Below are 20,203 nucleotides of genomic sequence, written 5' to 3'. Positions count from 1 at the left end.
GTGGTTTGTAATGTTGTAATGCATGGTTTTGGGTCGGGAGGGGGGGGGCACCCATGTGTTTCAAATCAGAAGGGAACGGTTCTCCACCCCCCTGCAGTGTCCATGGCCACAACATGTAAGACAATAATTTTCTGGCTCCCTCAAATTATCTCCAGCACAGCCTCTGCTGGGGGTAGTGGAGCCAGGAGAAAGTTTACATCAAGCTGTAAGAATGGACCTCAAAGCTGGGAGGACGGGGTGAGGAATCCAGCATGGGAAAGTGAGCTGTCCTCCGCCCCAGGGTCCCCTTGGCAGAAGGAAGGAAGGGTGGAAGGACACAGATCAGGCCTCTGACCGCCGAGTTGGGAGGCAAACACTACCTGTGACAGGTGACCAAGGGTAACAGGTGATGTCATGCGGGTGTGATGTGTCCTCACACTGTATGTTCTTCCCCAAAACCCATAACCCTGGTCCGATCACAAGGAAACATCAGACAAACCCAGACTGGAAGTCGTTGTGCAAAATTTCTAACCAGGCATCCTCAAGACTAGACAAAAAAGACAAGGAACATCAGAGAGGCTGTCTCAGCCCTGAGGGCCTAGGGTAACATGGGGTCCTGGGGCAGAAAAGGACGTTAGGGGAAACCTAGTGATTCTGAATAATGCGTGGCCTCTGGTTAACAGCCATGCGTGCAGGTTAATTTCTGAGAACAGCGAAGGCGCCAGGGGAATGCAGGATGTTAGCTCGCATGGCAGTTGTGAGGGGGTACATGTGAACTCTCTGCACTGCTTTCACGACTTTCCTTACACCTAAAATTAGCCCAAAGTGAAGATTTTATTAAAGAAAAAAACCAAGCCTCATAACTAAGTGCACCATCTTTCTCAGAGGCCCCCTTGGAGACTTACCGTACCCTGTGCCCCACTTCTCAGCTACAGAGGAGGGGATCTGGTCAGATTGAGAACCAGAGGCAGAAGCAGGCCTCTTGAGCCCCAAACCCACATCCAGGGGTCTGAGGCTTTCGAACGCTGTGGGCGTGACTTTGCTTCCTTCATACAGAGCTGAGGGGCCCTTGGAGCCCTTCAGTGAGACCCAGAAACGGTGAGACCCAGACCCAGAGATGGGTGCCGATCTGTTTCTTAAACGACAAACACAGCCCCCCAGCCCCATTTCCTCCCATCGCCTCTGGTTGCCAACTGAAACAACCCTACGTTCCCAGAGCAGCCGTTTGCCAAAAGACAAAACAAAAAAACAAAACAAACCTTCTGTTTCTCATCCTGGCCTCAAATCTTTAAAGCTAAGCCTACCTGAAGAACGACGGCTTGTCAGTGCTCAGCCTAAAGAGAGAGGCGTTTCTAAGCTGAGCCTGTGTTGAACAGAGAAACGTCCTTGGCTCCAGACAACAAAATTCACTGTGACCCGAATGGGTGTTCAAACCTGGCTCCGGGCAAACTGTCACTCCTGGACATCATTCTAAAAAACCACTCATCGCCTGACGTCAAAATTGTCTGTCTGAATATGTGTTTGGAAGACCACTGTTCCGTCGTGTTGCTGTTTTATTTTTATTTACTTGATATGCTTTTTTGGTTTATAGCTAAAAGCCATGAGCATGAGACATTTATATGCAGTTTTACGTTCGTGCATCTTTAAGTAACATGATAATAAACATAATTGGCATTTAAAAATGGGATCTATTTGGAGCTATCGGATGCTGTAGTTCATCAAATCTAAGATCCCATTATTTCTAAGATTGGCTGTTATGTCTCGTGACACTAAAGAAAATAAATAATCAGTCTCACTAAGTATGGCATGACGTTAGGGGGAAAAATCATCCTATGCATCTGTCCCCAAATCATTAACCTCTGCTCAACCAGGAGGCTATGGGGTATGAGCTCCCGGCAAGAGAGCATCAGAGGCAATTCTCTTAAGGGAAGTGTCACTTGCTCTCCCAAGACTGGTGCTAAACCGAACGGATAAAGCTGAACTATGAATCCCAAGTTCAAGTCCCAGCACTGCCACGAAACCACAAAACCTGGCCTGTTTCCTCATCTGTAAATCCCGCAAGTTAGACTAGCAGGGTTGACAAACTTTTCCTATAGGAGCCAGGGAATTGGTATTTTTGGCTTTGCAAGCTACAGTCTCATTACGTCGTAGCCTGAAAGCCACTGTAGGCAACATGTCAACAAATGTGTGTGGCTCTGTGACAATAAAACTTTATTGGTGGACACTGAAACTTGAATTCTATATAATTTTCATATGTCATGATATATTATGCTTCCTTTCATTTTTTTTTAAACCACTTCAAATGTAAAAACCATTCTCAACCCAAGGGCCACACAAAAACAAAATGAGCTGGATTTGGCCTGAGGGCTATGGTTTGTCATCCCCTGGACTGGACAGTCTAGGGAAATCTTCCAAAACTGACTTCCTAAGACCCTCAATCCACATTCTCAACCACCAGATACTTTAGTAGCTCTAAAAACAACTCACAACTTGTCCAAATACTCATCTACACTCATATGCCTTTAGAGGTCTGATTTTCTCCTAAAATTTCCCCTATTCACTTCCTATACCTGCGATGTCCAGTATGTGGCACTGAGCACAGGAAATGTGGCTCATCCCAAGGTGTAAAAATCTGTAAGTGTAAAATACATACTGGATTTTGAAGACCTCATACAAAAGAAAGTAAAATAGTTCATTTGTAGTTTCTTCACATTGATGACATGCTGAAATGTCAGTATTTTGGATATAGTGAGTTATGTAAAATGTAGCACTAAAATTAGTTTTACCTAATTGCTTTTTTGAATGTGGCTGGTCAAACGTATATAAATACATATGAGGTTCGAATCCTATTTCTATTCATCAGTACAGTTTCTTAGAGTAGAGAACATGGGAGAATAATTCATAGAAAACTCCACAACCAGGGATCCCTGGATGGCTTGGCAGTTTAGTGCCTGCCTTCAGCCCAGGGCCTGATCCTGGAGTCCTGGGATTGAGTCTCACATCGGGCTCCCTGTGTGAAGCCTGCTTCTCCCCCTGCCCATGTCTCTCATATATAAATAAAATATTTTTTTTAAAAAACCTCCGTAGCCTACAGAGTTACATCTTTTCGAAAAGGAATTCAAGGTTACTAAGCTATTCTTATCACTTTGTCCGTAGAAACAAAATAGTGGCAGGGAGGCGGGGGCAGATGAATTGGTGGAGGATTTTTTACGGCAGTGAAACTACTCTGTGTGATACCATAATGGCGATGTGTGACCTCATACATTTGCCCCAACCCATGATACAACACCCACAGTGAGTCTGAATGTCATCTATGGACACTGGGTGATCAAAACGTGTCCGCGGAGGTTCACTGATTATAACAAATGTCCCACTCTCATGGGGATCTTGATAATGCAGGAGCCTGGGCAGGGGGGCGGGAGGGGTATATGGGAAATCCCTTCTGCTCAATTTTGTTACGGACCTTAAAATGCTCTAAAAAATAGTTGATTAAAAAAAAAAAAAAACCCAAACAGGCCTTTTTACTTTAATGCAATCACAGATTCATACAATCTGATTAGAAATAGTTCAGCCCATGGGGATCCCTGGGGGGCTCAGTGGTTTAGTGCCTGCCTTTAGCTCAGGGCGTGATCCTACAGTCCTGGGATCGAGTCCCACATCAGGCTCCTTGCATGCAACCTGCTTCTCCCTCTGTGTGTGTGTGTGTGTGTGTGTGTGTGTGTCATGAATAAATAAATAAAACCTTAAAAAAAAAGAAATAGTTCAGCCCAATATTTCCCAGCCAGGGGTGATTTTGCCCCCCACCAGGGACACTGGGCAGTGTCTGGGGACACCTGTGTTTGTCACGACTGAGGGTGCTCCCGGCAGTGAGTGGGTGAGGTCGGGGATGCTGCTCAGCCCCCAAGAGAGCCCAGGACAGCCCCATGGGGAGGAACCTGACCCAAATGTCAGCAGTGCCGAGAGGGAGACCCTGAGTGAAATGACGGGGTAGATTCAGCCCTGCCTCGGGACTCGCACAAGAGGTGCTGCTCACCCCCACCTGTCCCCTGGCAAACTTGTCAGTGCGAAGCTCATCTCTGGCCCATCCTACACACAGGATCCCCATCTCTCCGCCCCCGGAAGGCTTCTTTTCTTGCAGCACCTGTGGAACTCATGGCCTATCTCCACCACCCCCAGGGACCCCACTCAGAGAGCCAGGCCAGGGACAGAATGGGCCTGGGTCCCCCATCTCCACGCCTCCCCACGCTTGCACACAAGCATCTCATTCACGTGGCACTCCCGGCGCCTGGCACCCGCTCTGATGCTTAAAATAGGCACACAAGCAGCCTTTGTTGGGGAGAGGAAGGAAGGAAGGAAGGCAGGCAGGCAGGCTTCAGACAAAGGAGAAAGCAAACCGCACCATCCAGGAAAGGGGGCCTGTGCTGAGCGGGTGGCAGGGAGGGGCAGGAGGGGCAGGTTCTGCAAAGTGAAGGTCACTGTGGAAAGGTGAGGTGGGGCCCACCCCCACAGTGCCCCCAAGGCTGCAGGAGGCATTTTGACTCTGTCAAGTGGGTGATGAGTTGGTAGAGGTGGCAGGGAAATGACAATACATCTGTGCCTTACAGAGTAGATTCTGGCCGTGTTGGAGCTGCCCACCTGAGCAGGCCACAAGGCCAACCAGCTAGGATGGGTGGCACCAGAGACCACGAACCACTTAACTCAAGTGAAAAAGAGAGGCAGAACCTGGAGGGCTGACACCTGGGCCACCCCCAAGCTTCAGTTTAACAGGCCACAAAGTGCCAGGAAAAAGTCACTGAAATAGCAGCTTGATTGTTCACTGCCAAGATGTGGGGGCAATCCAGATATCCAGATATCCACAGCCAGGTGAATGGAGAAACAAAGCATGTCCATCCACAAGGTGGAATATTACTCACCCACAAACAGGAGCGAGGCCCTGACACGTGCCGCCCTGGGGACAGACCCCAAGCCCACGACACTCAGGGAGGGAACCAGACACAGGAGCCTCCATGGTGTATGAGTCCATGTGTGTGACACATCCAGGACAGGCTTGTCCACAGATGGGGTGGGAGTTCGGGGCGGGGGGGTGGCACTGGGGGCTAGGAAGGGGGGACAGGGACTGATGGTTAATGGTTATAGGGATCTTATATGAGTGATGGAAGGCTCTAAAGTTTTTTTTTATTAAATATTTTATGTATTTATTCATGAGAGACATAGAGAGAGAGGCAGAGACACAGGCAGAGGGAGAAGCAGGCTCCACGCAGGGAGCCTGAAGCGGAACTCGATCTCAGAACTCTGGGACCACGTCCTGAGCCAAAGGCAGGTGCTCAACCGCTGAGCCACCCAGGCATCCCAGCCCTAAAGTTTTATGGGGATGCTTGCACAGCTCCATAAACTTCCTCCCAAAACTGAACCCTATGCTGAAAATGGCTGAGTTTTATGACGTGGAAATTATACCTCAACGTAAAAATTGAAAAGCAGTAAGAACTTCCCCTTTACAAAGTTCTCAAGGAAAACTAGTAGCCATTTCTGGAAGAGTCTCAGAGCTGCCCGAAGCTCCCCTGCATGCCAGCTGTCAGGGTGGACGAGGAGGAGAATGGAGGCCACCCACCACCACCCCACCACCCCTGGGGACAAGCCATTTCACCTCTTCAGCTCTTCGACCTGGTCTCCAAGGTGTGCTAGACGACTAGGCCATGACTTTCTCCAGACCCTGCAGCCAGAGAGGCCAGGCCGAAGGGTGGCACGAGAGAGGAGCAACAGGAAGCCAGGCCCACAATTGTTGAAAAGAACATCAGGAAGTGGAGGGAGGCTCCTCGGATGGCAGAGGCCAGCCGTTAGAGGCCCTGGGCACCCAGCGGACGTAAGACAAACCTCCCCCAGGACAAAGATCCAGTAGGGGAGTCACCTGCTGGCTGCTACTGCAGGGCACAGAGGAAGGCAGGGAGTAATTCTGCATGGACACCCAGCAATGGTGCAACTGTCCTGGTAACCATCCTCTCTAGAAAGCTCCAGAAAGTTCCAAAGTCATGGAGGCCGTGCACAATGCCTCTTTTGTAAGAAACTACAAAGGGCTTCAAGAATAGTAATGACCTAGTAAGTGCCATTTTAAAGACTATTCTTGGTCTCCAGATGCAAATGAGAAAATTTGTAACAACACCTTGAACGGAAGAAGCAGCTTTTTACTCTACTACACGGTGTACAAAAATAATGCGTCCATTCAGTAAATTCGAAGTTGAGCCTGTGTGTTAGGTCATTCATATTCCATCGTCCTTCCCTTCAAACCACAGGGCCACAGGCTTTACGAAGCATGAAACGAGAGCAGAAAACAATGGCATCAAGCACAGGATATTTCCTAAGTAAGACAGATTCTCCAAACAACTCTGACCTCTCTGCAACCCTCACACACTATAGGTTAAAAACAGGAAAATGAATCTAGAAGTTTGGCACCTTTCAATGCTTATGAACTTATTGATTCATCCCACGCATAAGATCACTGTAATGTGTTTTCAAGAGTCACAGAAAACCCACCAAGAAGGAAGCCGGGTTCTAAAATCTTCTAAAAACATTCTTCCTCTCAAACTGAGCGCTCTAGATTTAAAAGGCAACCCCAGGGCAGCCCCAGTGGCACAGCGGTTTGGCACTGCCTGCAGCCTGGGGTGTGATCCTGGAGACCCGGGATCGAGTCCCACATCAGGCTCCTTGCATGGAGCCTGTTTCTCCCTCTGCCTGTGTCTCTGCCTCTCTCTTTCTCTCTCTGTGTGTCTCTCATGAATAAATAAAATCTTTAAAAGAAAAATTTTTTTAAAGGCAACCCCAAATCTGAAGGGCCGACCTTCCTAAGGATCAAAGGTGAGATGTGGTCTGCAAAGGGGAAAAGAACCTCATTTTGCCTGAAACAGCAGATTTCCACCAGGGTGATTCTGCACCCAGCCAGCGCCGGGCAAGGTCTGGGGACGTCCGGGCCATCACAACTCAGGGTGCTGCTGGCATGGAGTGCATGGGGCCACGGATGCTTCTCAGACCCCACAGTGCCCAAGACACCCCGATGTTGGCAGTGCTGAGCGGAGAGACCCAAGTCCATCATATGAGCTCCAGCTATAGAGTTCATATAATTAAAGAGCATATAATTGCGGCACACGGGTCCCCTTAGGGTACACATTGGAATGGCGCCTGGGGGTACACCTAAATCAGAATGACCCATGCAACATTCTCTAAGTGAATGTGCCTATTTCTGGACAGGCCTTCAGAATCTCCTGGTCTCAGACCCTTTGGTTTTTTTTCCCCTTACTTTTAATAATATGGACTTCACCCCACCCCCTGAAGAGATTCTTTGTTAAAGCTCCAGGGGTGGGATCCCTGGGTGGCGCAGCGGTTTAGCGCCTGCCTTTGGCCCAGGGCGCGATCCTGGAGACCCGGGATCGAATCCCACGTCGGGCTCCCGGTGCATGGAGCCTGCTTCTCCCTCTGCCTATGTCTCCGCCTCTCTCTCTCTCTCTGTGTGACTATCATAAATAAATAAAAATTAAAAAAAATAAATAAAGCTCCAGGGGTGATCTCATGTGCACCCCAAGGCTGAAGGACCGGAGTCAAGCTCCAGCTGATTCCTCCCCTCCCCTACCCTCTGTGACAACCCAGTAATTCTACCCACCCACCTTCCCCCCTCCCAAAAAAAAACCCCTTAATTTAGAACATTATTATCAACGTCTCACGTCCCCCTGCCATGTGCCAGGAGTGTGCTAGGTGCGTGCACTCCCTCATCTGACCCCCCCAGCAGCCCTATGAGGTGCCTGCTATGGCCGTCTTAGTCCCCTCTCACCGAGGAGCAAAGTCAACTCCCCCAGAGGCACCGAGGCCACAGCCACGCAGCAGCACACAGGCCCGCCGTCCAGAGCCCACTACACTCTTAATGTCCGCAAGACCTTGGCGTCCAACTGAACAAGTGTGGGAACTTGGCGTTTCTGCATCCGGGACACCCAGCAACAATCAAAGCCTCTGAGCTGCTGTTCATCACACCTGTCTTCTCCCGCCCACCTTCCAGCCCCCAGCAACCCCCACTCCCCAGGAAAAACAAAGTGCCACCCACACGTCTCAATACTATGGCCCCCAGAACTCCCACCTGGGTTCCTCGTTCCTGAGCCCCAAAACTCCTGAAAAATTCAGTCACAGACACAAACCTTTCTGCTTCCAGGACGGTCTCCTTATACCCTACATCCTAGGAGCGGACCTCCCAAAGTGTGTTGGACTCCCACCTCCTCCAGCTCACTGTGGCCAAGGGGCTTCTGCAGGCCCCTCTCCCACACCAAATGCTCAGTCCTCCAAAACAGGGGGGCGAGTGGCCTCCACAATCCTTACAACTGACTTCTAGCCAAGACCCCCCCCATTTCCTCCTGACTAGTTGCCCTCCCCCAAAACAGCAGCACCAGGTGTCACAGCGTCCACCGCTGGGCCCCCAGGGCCCTTAGGATCCACCCCCACACCCCTGCTCCAAGTAGCCTGTCGCACCTGCCGCCCAGCGCAGCCTCACTGTGCGCCTTTCCCAGCTCACCCCCACGCCCCCCTGGGTCCCCAGCTCCCCGCTGGCTGCGCTCCTCCCCCCGCCCCTGCAGCCCCCTCCCCAGCCACCCTCCACTTTCAAGTTCTCATCTGCCCGGCCCCTCGGCCCCTCCTCAGATAACCGCCACCTGCAGCTCTAGCACTATTCCCTCTCCCCTGCCAGCTCTGATGCCCAGCTCTGCCCCTCCCCTGCCCCCCCTACCCCAGTCCCAGCCCAGACCCCCAACTACAGCCTCAGCCCCTTCCTACGGACTCTGAGCCCCGACTCCGGCCGGGACCGGGACGCAGCCCCCTCCTCACGGGCCGACCTGCGACTCCGGCCGGGACCCTCGACTCCAGCCCCCTCCTCACGGACCGACCCCCGACTCCCGCCGGGACCCTCGACTCCAGCCCCCTCCTCACGGACCGCGACCCACGACTCCCGCCGGGACCCTCGACTCCGGCCCCCTCCTCACGGACCGACCCCCGACTCCCGCCGGGACCCTCGACTCCGGCCCCCTCCTCACGGACCGACCCCCGACTCCCGCCGGGACCCTCGACTCCAGGCCCCTCCTCACGGACCGCGACCCGCGACTCCCGCCGGGACCCTCGACTCCGGCCCCCTCCTCACGGACCGACCCCCGACTTCGGCCGGGACCCTCGACTCCAGCCCCTCCTCACGGACCGACCCGCGACTCCGGCCGGGACCCTCGACTCCGGCCCCCTCCTCAGGCCCCCTCCTCACGGACCGCGGCGACCCCCGACTCCGGCCGGGACCCTCGACTCCAGCCCCCTCCTCACGGACCGCGACCCGCGACTCCGGCCGGGACCCTCGACTCCGGCCCCCTCCTCACGGACCGCGGCGACCCCCGACTCCGGCCGGGACCCTCGACTCCGGCCCCCTCCTCACGGACCGACCCCCGACTCCGGCCGGGACCCTCGACTCCAGCCCCCTCCTCACGGACCGACCCCCGACTCCCGCCGGGACCCTCGACTCCGGCCCCCTCCTCACGGACCGCGACCCCCGACTCCCGCCGGGACCCGGGACGCAGCCTCTTCCTCACGGACCGCGACCCCCAACTCGGTCCACAGCCAAACCAGAGCCCTTCCAGGGCGCCTTCCCTGGGCCGCCCGGGGCCGCCCTCCGCCCCGGCCGCGCCCCTGCCCCCCGAGCCCGAGGCAGGGCCGCCGGACCCCGGCCCGGCCGGCGGCTGCACGCGCCCTTACCTGAGCTCTGGCCGCCGCGGCCGCCTCAGCCTCGCCGCGCAGCCGAACCCGCCGCCTAGCCGGCAAGGGCCCGCTCCCTCCGGGGGCGGGGCCGGAGCCCGGGGGACGGGCACTGGCAGGCAGCGCGGCCAATCAGGAGCCCGGACGGCGGGAGGCCCCGGGCGGGGCGGGGCGCGGGGTAGGCAGCGGGGTAGGCTGCGCCCAGGCGAGGGGGCGGGGCTCGCGCCGTGGGCGGGGCCAGGAGGTGGGACGCTGAGTGGCATCGCAGCTGGCCACCCGCGAGCGGGGACCGCGTGGTGGGGGCGGGGCTATGCTAATATGCACATTGGCCCGCTGTGGTGTGGACTCCACCACCCGCGACAAGCAGATTTCCAGAGGTGACTCGGTGACGTCAGTGGGGGGCGAGGCCCTCCGCGAATTCGAATCCAAAAGCCTAGCACCTGGGCCTCCCTGGCGGGAGAAGTACGTCCCTTCCTCACAGAGCGCTTGACCTGCCGGACGACAGAAACTGCGCCCTCATTCTGAGCCCTCTACAAAACGCCAAGAGGCGAAATCACATTGTCCCCATTTTACAGAGGCGGTAACTGAGTCTCAGGGAGGTTACACCCAAGGTCATTCCCCAAAACCTGTCTCATAACTTCCAGGGCTTCTCAACTTCCTAATTCCTGCGCCAGGATCTGAAAAAGCAGGTTCCCTGGCCCCCACCCAGATTGAAGCATCCTGTGGGCCCTGGACCCCTGGAATGTGTATTTTTAATAGGCTCCCCCTGAAGATGTTGGGAAATGGATGGTACGTCTGCAAAAGCACCGACAGTCAGGGAGGGGAGAATTTCTTAACACAGGAAGATGGAGCCACCAGATTCCGGGACTTCTAGAACTTTGTGCAATATGCTGCTATTCTGTGATCTGAGCCTCCAGCCCTCCAGCTGAGGGGCCCCCCTCCCCTCCCCGGGGCTCCTGTCATCCCTGCATGAACCTCCCCACTGCAGGCGCCTGGAGGCCCCAGCCCATGTCTCTACACAAGGGTCACAAACTGGCAGCCCCCCACCGGGGGGGGGGGGGGGGGGGGGAGGAATGCGGCCCCAGAATTGTTGAAAAATGTAAGTATGTTGGTAACATTTAAAAATCAGGGCATTTCACAAAAAGAAGTCTAGATTTCCAGGCCCTCTTGAGAAATCAGAAGGTCTGGCCGTTGCTGCGTGGGCTGGGCAAGGTGGCTGAGCATGCTTCCCCCCAAGGACATCATCATGTGGCCCCAAAGACAGAGGAGGCAAGAAAGGTGCTTTTCTCAAATCCAAAACTTAAAGAGGCACTGAGAAAAGGAAAAAAAAAAAAAAGAAGAAGAAAGAAACAGGAAACCTTGCCATCAAGATAAATACTATGTTAATGCAATATTTAAAAAATTCAAAATAAATGCAGAAATAATCCAGGATGAACAAAATACCAAAATCTTAAGGAAAGACAAGATCCGATGCTGCACTTGTGCCAACCACCTCGTTGCTTCTCCCAGGCTGTGTCAGATCCTATCTCTATTTAAAATATTGATATGTTTTTCGCCATGGTTTCCTTTGCATTAAATATTTCTTCACAATGTGTGTCTTGCTGGCTGAGTTCTTGGCGTCCCCCACTTAAGTCTCCTGCGGCTGGTGAATGCCTCCCTCTCCTCACCCTCTCTGTGCCTCTGCTGGGAAGTTTGCAAACTCTGCCCCAAACCATTTAACAGATGGGGACGCTGAGGCCCTGTGGGGTCCTCCCCATGTAAAAGGAGGCTCACCGCACCTGCTCATTCATTCCCCGCATCCGGCTGCAGTAAGTGTGGGCTCTGGCGGGGGTGAGGGGGTCTCTTGTGGGGGGACCACCTGGAGGAATGCTGAACTGGCTACATCACAAATGTGCAATCTGTTCCCACAGCTCCTTCCCTTGACCTCTTCCCTCACCCCCATCCCCCACCTCCTCCATCCCCATCCTCATCCCTCACCTTCTCCACCTTCACCCCATCCCTTCACCTCCTCCTCATCCCTCACCCTCATCCCTCACCTTCTCATCCTTCATGTTTCTTATCTTTTGCAGGTGGTGGGCTGCCCTCCCTGACCCCAAAGAAAGGACACTGATGGGGAATGCAGGATCCACTTTTTTATTGCAGGAAGACTATTTCTAGAGCAAATGCTACACAGACCCCACAATGGGGGGCAGGGGGCACCCACATGCAGGGGGAGGAGGGGCAGGGGTGGAATCACAGCAAGCATGGCCTGGCATGGTCCCCAGAACCAGGGATGCCCAGGCAGGATGGGCCAGAGACTGGGGCAGGCTCAGGCCCCTCCTGCTGCAGAAGCCCTTTCTCCCCAGGGGACCAGGGCCTGGGGCCAGGAAAGGCCTGGAGGTGGGCGGGGCCCCAGGGAGATTGTGCTATCAGGGTGTGTCCCTGAGAAAGGGCTGCAGACCCCTGCCCAGCAGGGCCCAGGAAATGCTCCCGGGGTGGGGAAGGAGCAACACCAGATGCTGGTGGGCCCTGGACCCACCACAGGATACAGGGGCTCAGTTGTGCTCAGGCAGGATGCCACCAGCTCTTCCATGCCCGTCCATGTGCCAGGCGGTGACGCACACACTTGCACACACACATTCCCTCCCTCTCTACATAGTGTGCCCAGTAAACATTAGTGGAGTCCCATGAACACAGAGAAGACCAAACACACTGCTACCGAGATGGACACAAGCAGCCCCTCTCACCTATAAACAGTCCCCATGTGGTCACATGACTGTACCGTGACATGGCCTTTCTCACATGCACACACGCATACACACACACACAGAGGTCAGTCCCGATGCGCCTAAGGACGTGCAAGCATGCACACACAGCTTTGTCATGCCCCAGGACGCCCAATGCTGCGAGCAACCCCAGGGAGACACGCACACGGCAAGGAGCCGAGGGTGGCTCCCGCTGACATCCAGTGGGCAACGGAGCCACTTGGGCCTGAAACTGCAGAAACTGGATGCCGCTGATAGCTGTGTGAGCTCGGGAGCAGATCCGTCCCCAGTCAGGTCTTCTGATGAGAATGCAGCCAGCGGCTCTGATCGCAGCCCCGTGAGATCCTGAGTGGAAGTCTTGGGGAAGCCATGCCCGGACTCCTGACCCACAGGAACAGAGATGACAAAAGTGTCCAGTTTCCATTGGCTGACTTTGTGGTCATTTGTTAGGCACCCACAGAGGATCGATACAGAGTTTGAGCCAAGAGCCACCTCACTACAAAGCCAAATGGGCTTCCTCAGGCAGCAGAACGAACAGGTTTACAGATGTGGTCCTATAAATCATGTCCCTCACTCCCCAAAATACAACCAAATACAACCATTTACAATCACACTTATGCTGGTACAAAGGTTCCCAGAGACACAAATAACCATTCCTGAGGACAACCACATTGCCCACCCCTACACATAGCCTACACCGTTATTACACAGAGACCGTGACACAGACTTACCATCCAAATGACAGCCACACACACACAAGTGCACGCATAGACACATGCTGAGACACAAGCGATCTGCCTGTGTGCTCCAGGTTGTACAAACCCACCACCCCCTGGTCACCCCCACCCCAGGCCTACGGCTCACCTTCATGCTTGTCACACAGCCCCTTCCCCCTCCATGAGTGTAGAGTTATGTGGCCACTCTTGGAATCTCATGGTGGCCTATATCCCCTGACTCCAGGACACACGTCTTGCTGGGCAGAGCCCCCCAACTCTGGGGCACAGTTGGCGGGAGGCAGTGGGCTGGGCAGAGCTCTGCGTGGATTCCCCTCAGATCCTGCTGGTGCTGGGTCCAGTCGCCTGCCCCTGGATGGGGCTCCGGGTGCCCCCCCCCCAGCACCCCACGTGCCCCTGCCTGAGGCTCAGTGGTAGCAGGCTGTGCCAGTGTCTGCAGGCCGGGTCTGGGAAGGCCCTCCATATTCATGCTGGACGGTCCCCTTGAGTTGTGCTGTGGCCACGGGCCAGTCCCAGGCCTCCCCTGCCTGTACCCGGCCTCACCCTACACTGGGCGAGGAGTGGGATTCCAGGCTGGCGGGGTGCTGCTGCAGGCTCTGTGGTTATTGCCTGGTGGCCTGAGACCCATCCCGCAAGGCCCCCCGCCCCTCACTGAGGCTTGGGGACAGAGGTGAGGACTGATCTGGGACCCGGGGTGGGGAGCACAGGCCGGAGGTTATGAAGGATGGAGCAGGGGCAGCGTCTGTTAAATACCAAAGGGGGGAAAACAAACTCTGAGGTCCATGTGCATTTCAACTCCCCCTCCCCAGCTCGGTCACAGTGATCCGATGGGGGAGACACAGGTCTGCCTAGGGCGCCCGAAGGAAAGAGACAGATGGGCAGGGACAGGGAGGACCCAGTGTCCTCGGTCCCAACGGGAACAGGCAGCTTCACCTGTTTCTCAGGTGCGGATCCAGGGGGCCACCTCCAGCACGTGGCTCTGGGGGGTGCAGACAGGCCTGGGGGGCGGGGGCGGGAGGCAGAGCCGCGCAGCAGAGCTGGGCTGGAGCCCCAGACCTGCCGCGGGCTCCCCGGGGCCTCGGTCTCCCCCCGCAGAGGTGTTGGGTGAAGGAAAAGAAGTGGAAGAGATGAGAGGGAGAGAGAAGGAGGTGGGGAGGAGGGCAGGGAGGCCCGCGGCTGGGAGCGGAGGACTGGGGGGGGAGGAGGAGCAGGGGCGTGGGGAGAGGCGTGGGCCAGCTGGTGGCGGGCGCTCCGGGCTCACATGAGGACGCATTTGCCCTTGACGCGGTCTGTCCTCTTCTGTTTGCTGGCGCGCTTGCCATCGATGTTGAGGCTCATGTTCCGGCGTGTCTCCAGCGTGAGCAGCTCCTGGAAGAGCTCCTTGACATTGTAGTTCATCTTGGCCGACGTCTCCATGAAGGCGCACTTCCACTCCTGGGCCACGGCCTGGGCCTCGCGGGTGTCCACCTCCCGCTGCGTCTCGTCGCACTTGTTGCCCACCAGCATGACGGGGATGTCCTCTACGCTGCCCTTGATCTGCACGATGAGCTTGTAGATGGGCCCGAGCTCCTCCAGCGACTGCTTGCTGGTGATGGAGTAGACCAGGATGAAGGCGTGGCCCTTGGAGATGGACAGCCGCTGCATGGCCGGGAACTGGTGGCTGCCCGTGGTGTCGGTGATCTGCAGCGTGCACACGCTCTTGTCACAGCTGATCACCTGCCGGTAGGTGTCCTCAATGGTGGGGATGTAGGTGTCCCGGAACGTGCCCTTCACGAAGCGCAGCACCAGCGAGCTCTTGCCCACGCCGCCCGCCCCGAACACCACCACTCGGTAGTCGTTGCTCTGCTCAGGCATCTTCCACGCGGTGGGGGGCGGTCAGGGCCGGGAGGGCTTGTGCCAGCTGCTAGAACCCCAGACCGACCCTGTACAGAGAGGAGTGTCAGGCATAAAGGGCCGCAGTCAGGAGGGGACAGCTCTGGGCCCCTGGGGGTGAGGCGACGGTACAAGGGGCAGCTTCTCAGAGGAGGTGACATTTCTCCTGTGTCCTGGGGAGGCCCTCTGATTGAGCTGGCTGACCTCGCAATTGTGCCCTGCATGTCGGCTTGGAGCCAGCCCCCTTAGTCTGCTTCTCTGCCCCAGAACCTGGGGCCCAAACTCGTTCCCGGGGGACTCTGCTGGGAGGGGTGCGCAGATGCCAGTGTGCAGTGCACTCACTGCTTCCCCACCTGCTGCCCCCCTCCCAGGCTGCACTGGCTGCTCCTTCTCTTCCCGGGGTGGCCATGAGCTCTTGGAAGCCAGCAGACCTGGCTCTGTGACCTGGGCAAGCTGCGTTGCCACCCTGAGCCTCTGTTTCTGCCTCTATGAAATGATGCCTCTCTCTGACAACCACAGGCTCCCTGCTGGGGTCCGAGGTGGTGGCCTGGGCAGAGCTCCACCTGGATTCCCTTCAGATCCAGTCACCTGCTCCTGGATGGGGCCCTGGATGCCCCCTCCCCAGCACCCCCACATGCCCCTGTCTGAGGCTCGCTGGTGACAGGCTGTGCCAACGTCTGCGGATCCCTGAACCTCATGGGAGCCACATGGTGGGGTGTCTTTAACATGCCTGTCGCCTTGGGCCCAGAAATGACAAACCCGGTGGCCCAGGGCCACTGCCCCAGGAACTTGCACCATAAAGCTGCCCTCCTCTCTCATCCTAAGAGTGTGGTCCTGATGCTGGAGGTCTAAGAGCCACAATTTGCAAATCATGGCACTGATTTCTGATAGCAGCCTTGATCAGAGGTGGGACAACTGAAACTGGACCCAACAAGAAAGGTCCCCACTTCCTGCACTCTGCACCCAGAGGGCAGTCTGGTCTGCCATAGCCGATGGCTCAGGTCTGCTGTATCTGCAGGAACAGATCTTCCTGCAAGGGTGTCCTCCAAGCCTCTCCCACTGCCCCTGTGCTCAGAGAGATCCAGTGGCCTCTCGAGGTCACACAGCACAGCAATTCCTGGGCTGTTGCAGAGGGGGGAGGAGCCCTGGGCTGGGGTGGGACAGCAGAAGGCCTGTCTCCAGCAGGACACCGCTTCCCTTCCTCCTTCCCAGCGGTCTCTGAAGGTCCCTCAGTATGGAGGGCTGTCCACCGTGGGAGAGAGGAGACAGGAGATTACAATGGACCAAGGTCCCTCCCTCAGGTGCGTGGGGGTGTAAGACCAGGTGTGAACCTCCTGGTGAGAACCTGGCAGGTCAGCTGGGGTCCCTGAGTCCTGGTTTTCTGTGAATGGGAGCATGCACGGAGCCTGCTCCACAAGTTGCTGGGACAAGCAGCGTAGAAGCGGGATGAAGCCCACAGCACAGCCAGGCTCCTGGCACGCGGGGCCCTCGGTAAAGATAGACCATCGTAACCATCAACCACGAGGGCTCAGGGTGTAAAGCACTTGGCTGGTGGTGGGTTGTGAAGGCAGGCCCTGAAGGATCAAAAGTACCGGGTTTGCCAGGAGCGGATATAACGATAAAAGTAACAGCAGACACATACCCCACTTACGTGCCAGGCACACTTCTACACGCTCACCAGTACTCACTCCTAGTAGACCATTTGGAATGTTGGTGACATGCACAGCAATTCTCAGCACTGGGAGGAAGCTGCGGGGGGGGGGGGGGGGGGTGGTTGTTGGCAAGGGGTGCCAGCCCGTTCTGCAGACGCTGCCCTTCCCTAGGTGGGCACCCTGAGAGGTGGGCACATGAGCGTGCCACCGGGCACCGCCATCACTGGCCGGAGACCCAGGCCGCCCTTGCCCTGCTCTGGGTGCAGACCCCCTGGCAGGCTCCGGGCCCATCAGCAGGATGTCCTCCAGGAGGGGCCCTGCTGGTGTCTGAGTCCCTGCAGTCGGACCCCGGGTCTACTCACCCCCACGTCCAGGCCAGACACCCACCTGGCGCTGCGGAATCCCACCCTCGTCTGCTGTGGGGTGGGGGTAGGGGGTCGTGGCCACCGAGGCTCAGAGGGGGAGGCACTGGCTCAAGGTCACAGAGCAGGGAGGTGGCAGGGCCGACTAGGATTTGAATTGGGCCCCGCTGGCTCCCCAGCCCAGGGTCCTCCTCTAAGCCCGGGGAGCAGGCCTCGACCGACCCAGGGGAGGGCAGAGGACACACACACTCTCTGCTCCGGCAAATGGGGAGGGGTCCGACCTGGGCACTGGGAGTGACGGGGGCCTGGGGAGGGGACGCACACCCCGGGCCAGCCCGCGGCTCCGGCGGCGGCTCTGGTGGGGGAAGGGCCCGACCAAGGGAGGGGCTCCGGGGTGCGGGGCTCGGCGGGGCCGCGGGGGCAGGAGGCCGGGCGGACGCTCCGCCGGGGGACGGGCCCCTCGCGGGGGCTCTGAGCGCGCCCGACCCCCGCCCGGAGCGGGGGAGGGGCGGGGGCGCGGGCGAGGGCCGCGGGGCGCGGGGCGCGGAGGGAGCTGTCCAAGGTGGGCGCGCCGCGGCCGGGGCGGCGGGGCCCGCGCGCTGGGGGCTCCGGGCGGGGGCCGCGGGGGCGCAGGAGGGCCCGGGCCCGCGGCCGCGGGGGGGGCTCGGACAAAGGAGGGGCGCGCGGGGAGAGGCGCCGCGGGCCTCGCGGGTGGGGTGCGGGGTCCCCCCCCCGGCCCCCGCCCCGGCCGCCTACCTGGGCGCTCGTCCTGCGGCGCCGCCGCGGCTGCTGCTGGCCGGCTCGTGTCCGCTCGGGCGCCGCCGCCCCCCGCGCGCCCGCCGCCCGCCGCCCGCCCGCCCGAGCCGCCGCCGCCGCGCCCGCGCCCGTCCCCGCCCGTCCCCGCCCGCCGGGCGCCGCGCTCCGCCCCTCCCCGGGGACCCGCGCCCGGCCAAGGTCACGGCCGCCCGACCCCCGCCCCGCGCCCCCGCCCGCGCCCGCGCCCGCGCCCTGGGGAGTCGCCGGGCCGGCGGGGGGGGGGGGGGCGACGGGGCGGGGTCGGCGGGGTCGGCGGGGTCGGCGGGGTGGGCCTGCCGCTTCGGGAGCCCCGCTCCCCGGGTCACCCTGGAGCCAGGCGCGGGGCACGAGGGCGCAGCGGGAGGTCACCCCGGAGCAGAGGGAAGGGGGTATTGGCGGAGCTGCAGCCTAGGCCCCGCGGTGCTGGGGTCGGTGCTGGGGTCGTGGGCCAGCCAGGGTCCCTCCCGCAGGGGAGTGGGGCCTTGCGGGGATGACCGTGTGGTCAACGGATAGCGATGTGGGAGAGGGCCCAGGCCCAGGGGACTGCAGCTGGAGACCCCCCATCCTAGGGGCTCTGTGCCAGGAGGGGAGTGAAGGCAGCACCAGGTCCGGTCAGGTGCCCCTGAGGGCAGCCCCCCAAGGGGGAGAGGACAGGTGTAAGTCTGGGGGGACCACTTGAAGGTGGGGGTAACAAAGGGGGAGGGGGCTGGGCTTGTGGGTTTGGTAGGAAAATGTCCATCTTCCTCAAATAAGAGTTGCCTCTAAGAATAAATGTTTGCCTTCCGGAAGTGCCCGGACCTTTGAAGCGTCTGTGCTGCCCACCGTTAAGGCAACAGGATTCCATCACTCCCTCCCTCCTGAAGGACTGGAGGGAGGGCAGAGGCTCATCTCAGAGGAGACAGGACTTTCAGGTGCACCAATCGGACCTGGGGTGGGCGTGAGACAGCCCCGGACTCCCAGAAGCCTGCTGCAGTAAGATGCCCCTTGCTGGGGAGGCAGGTACTAAGGCCCCACAAGCAGGCACTTCCTGAGGTCAGAGCAAGGGGAGGGTGATCAGTCTGGTAGGTGGTGAGCTTCCCATCCTGAGTGTATGAGCAGATGGTCGGCGGAGCCTCTGGGCCCCTCTGAGCTTCTCGGTTCCAGTCGACCCACCACCTCTAAGGCTCTGACTGAGGTGGATGTTTTCTGCTCCGTTGGACACAAGCACTGCCCCCCAAGACCACCTGGCTCCCACAGAGCCTGGGCCCCTGAGGTCAGTCCTGCTTCTGGAGCTTGGAGGTCCTCATCTCCCCCTGATCCAGCCCTCCACTTCACCCACCCAGACTGCCGCGCCTGCTTCCTTTCTGGTCTCCCAGGATCACCCTCCAGAGCACCCCCCCCCCCCCCCCCCCCCCCCCCCCCGCCAGGCATTCAGTGCCTCCCAACCCTTTGCCTGCAGGGCAAAGCCAGCTTCTCAGCCTGCTGTTCTGGCCCATCTGAGACCTGACCTGAACTCTCCTCCTAGTCCTGGGGGCTGCTTGCAACTCCTCCCCGGAGACACCTCCCTCCTGCCCTGTCCTTAGCCCTGTGGGGGCACCTCTGAGGATGGTCTGGCCCCAGCCCCTCATCTTGGGGTGCCCTCAACCAGAGATGGAGACGGTTGGATCGACAGACAGCAGTTATTATCTGCTGCTCTGGGTTGCCACGTCCCAGCCAAGTGCCCCTGTGAGCCTCAGTTTCCCCATCTGGGAGTGAGGCTCACTGTTGTCTCACCTCTCGGGGTTGCAGGGAGCAAGCAGGATGACGTCCATCTTCATGGGGCTGCCAGGCACACAGGTGCCCCGAGGCAACAGCCCCACTCCCTCCCATTCCAATGGCCTGCCTGCCTCGGTCTCCCGAGTGACGGGTCTGCACTTGGGCCAGGCCTCCAGCCTCTGGCCAGCTCTCTGGCTCCTCCGGGCGCCTGCCCAGGCCAGGGCAGGCTGACTCATGCGTAGGAGCGTGGGCACAAGCAGCAGCTCCACTCTGCGGCTGCTATTTATAGCTCCCAGGCCAGGCTCTCGGCCTTGTGAGCGGGGGGAAGCCAGGCCCAAGTCCCCTCTGTGCTGTCCCCAGGGCATGGGGGCCCAAACCCCACTGGAACACCCCAAACCACGATGGCAGTGACATCTTGCCTACAGCCAGCTGGGAGAGGCCTGGCCTTTGAGAGCAGGGCTGTGTGTGGGGAAGAGGAGGCTGGGGCTAGAACTCGGGTCCATTGGGCCCTGAAGCCACAGCCCAGCCTTCTTCCTGTCTCTGGCTGGCCGTCCCCGTCCGGCACAAGTCCT

At 58.4% G+C, this 20,203-nt stretch overlaps 2 protein-coding genes across 11 annotated transcripts in view; both read right to left on the bottom strand.

Annotated features, from left to right (window-relative positions):
• The window catches only part of GNG7 (G protein subunit gamma 7), a 125,217-nt gene extending 115,333 nt beyond the window's left edge, over positions 1–9,884 (bottom strand). The window contains exon 1 of the mRNA XM_072721896.1: positions 9,739–9,884. The gene's annotated coding sequence lies outside the window, so the exon portion shown is untranslated. The remainder of the gene's footprint in view (positions 1–9,738) is intronic.
• Positions 9,885–11,855: 1,971 nt separating this feature from the next.
• DIRAS1 (DIRAS family GTPase 1) lies at positions 11,856–19,918 on the bottom strand. Of its 10 annotated transcripts, none has more exons than XM_072721881.1 (3): positions 19,650–19,889; positions 16,731–16,837; positions 11,856–15,138 (listed from the first exon to the last, which is right to left on the bottom strand). In XM_072721881.1, the coding sequence occupies exon 3, from the start codon at positions 15,068–15,070 to the stop codon at positions 14,474–14,476; it is 597 nt and encodes a 198-aa protein (XP_072577982.1). In that variant the 5' UTR covers positions 15,071–15,138; positions 16,731–16,837; positions 19,650–19,889; the 3' UTR covers positions 11,856–14,473. The 10 variants fall into 10 exon arrangements, with proteins under 10 accessions (XP_072577982.1, XP_072577988.1, XP_025875236.2 ...); XM_072721887.1 differs by having other exon boundaries at positions 16,777–16,837; positions 19,650–19,869; XM_026019451.2 differs by having other exon boundaries at positions 16,740–16,837; positions 19,650–19,816.
• Between the last annotated feature and the right edge of the window lie 285 nt (positions 19,919–20,203).

This window comes from Vulpes vulpes, chromosome 9, assembly GCF_048418805.1.
Source record: "Vulpes vulpes isolate BD-2025 chromosome 9, VulVul3, whole genome shotgun sequence".
In the NCBI taxonomy this organism is placed as follows: Eukaryota; Metazoa; Chordata; class Mammalia; order Carnivora; family Canidae; genus Vulpes; species Vulpes vulpes.
The sequence above is the reverse complement of the archived record's forward strand: the minus strand, read 5'-3'. Positions and strand labels throughout refer to the sequence as shown.

Coding starts and splice junctions, on each gene's coding strand:
- DIRAS1 (XM_072721886.1), bottom strand. CDS start 15,070: ATGCCTGAGCAGAGCAACGACTACCGAGTGGTGGTGTTCGGGGCGGGC.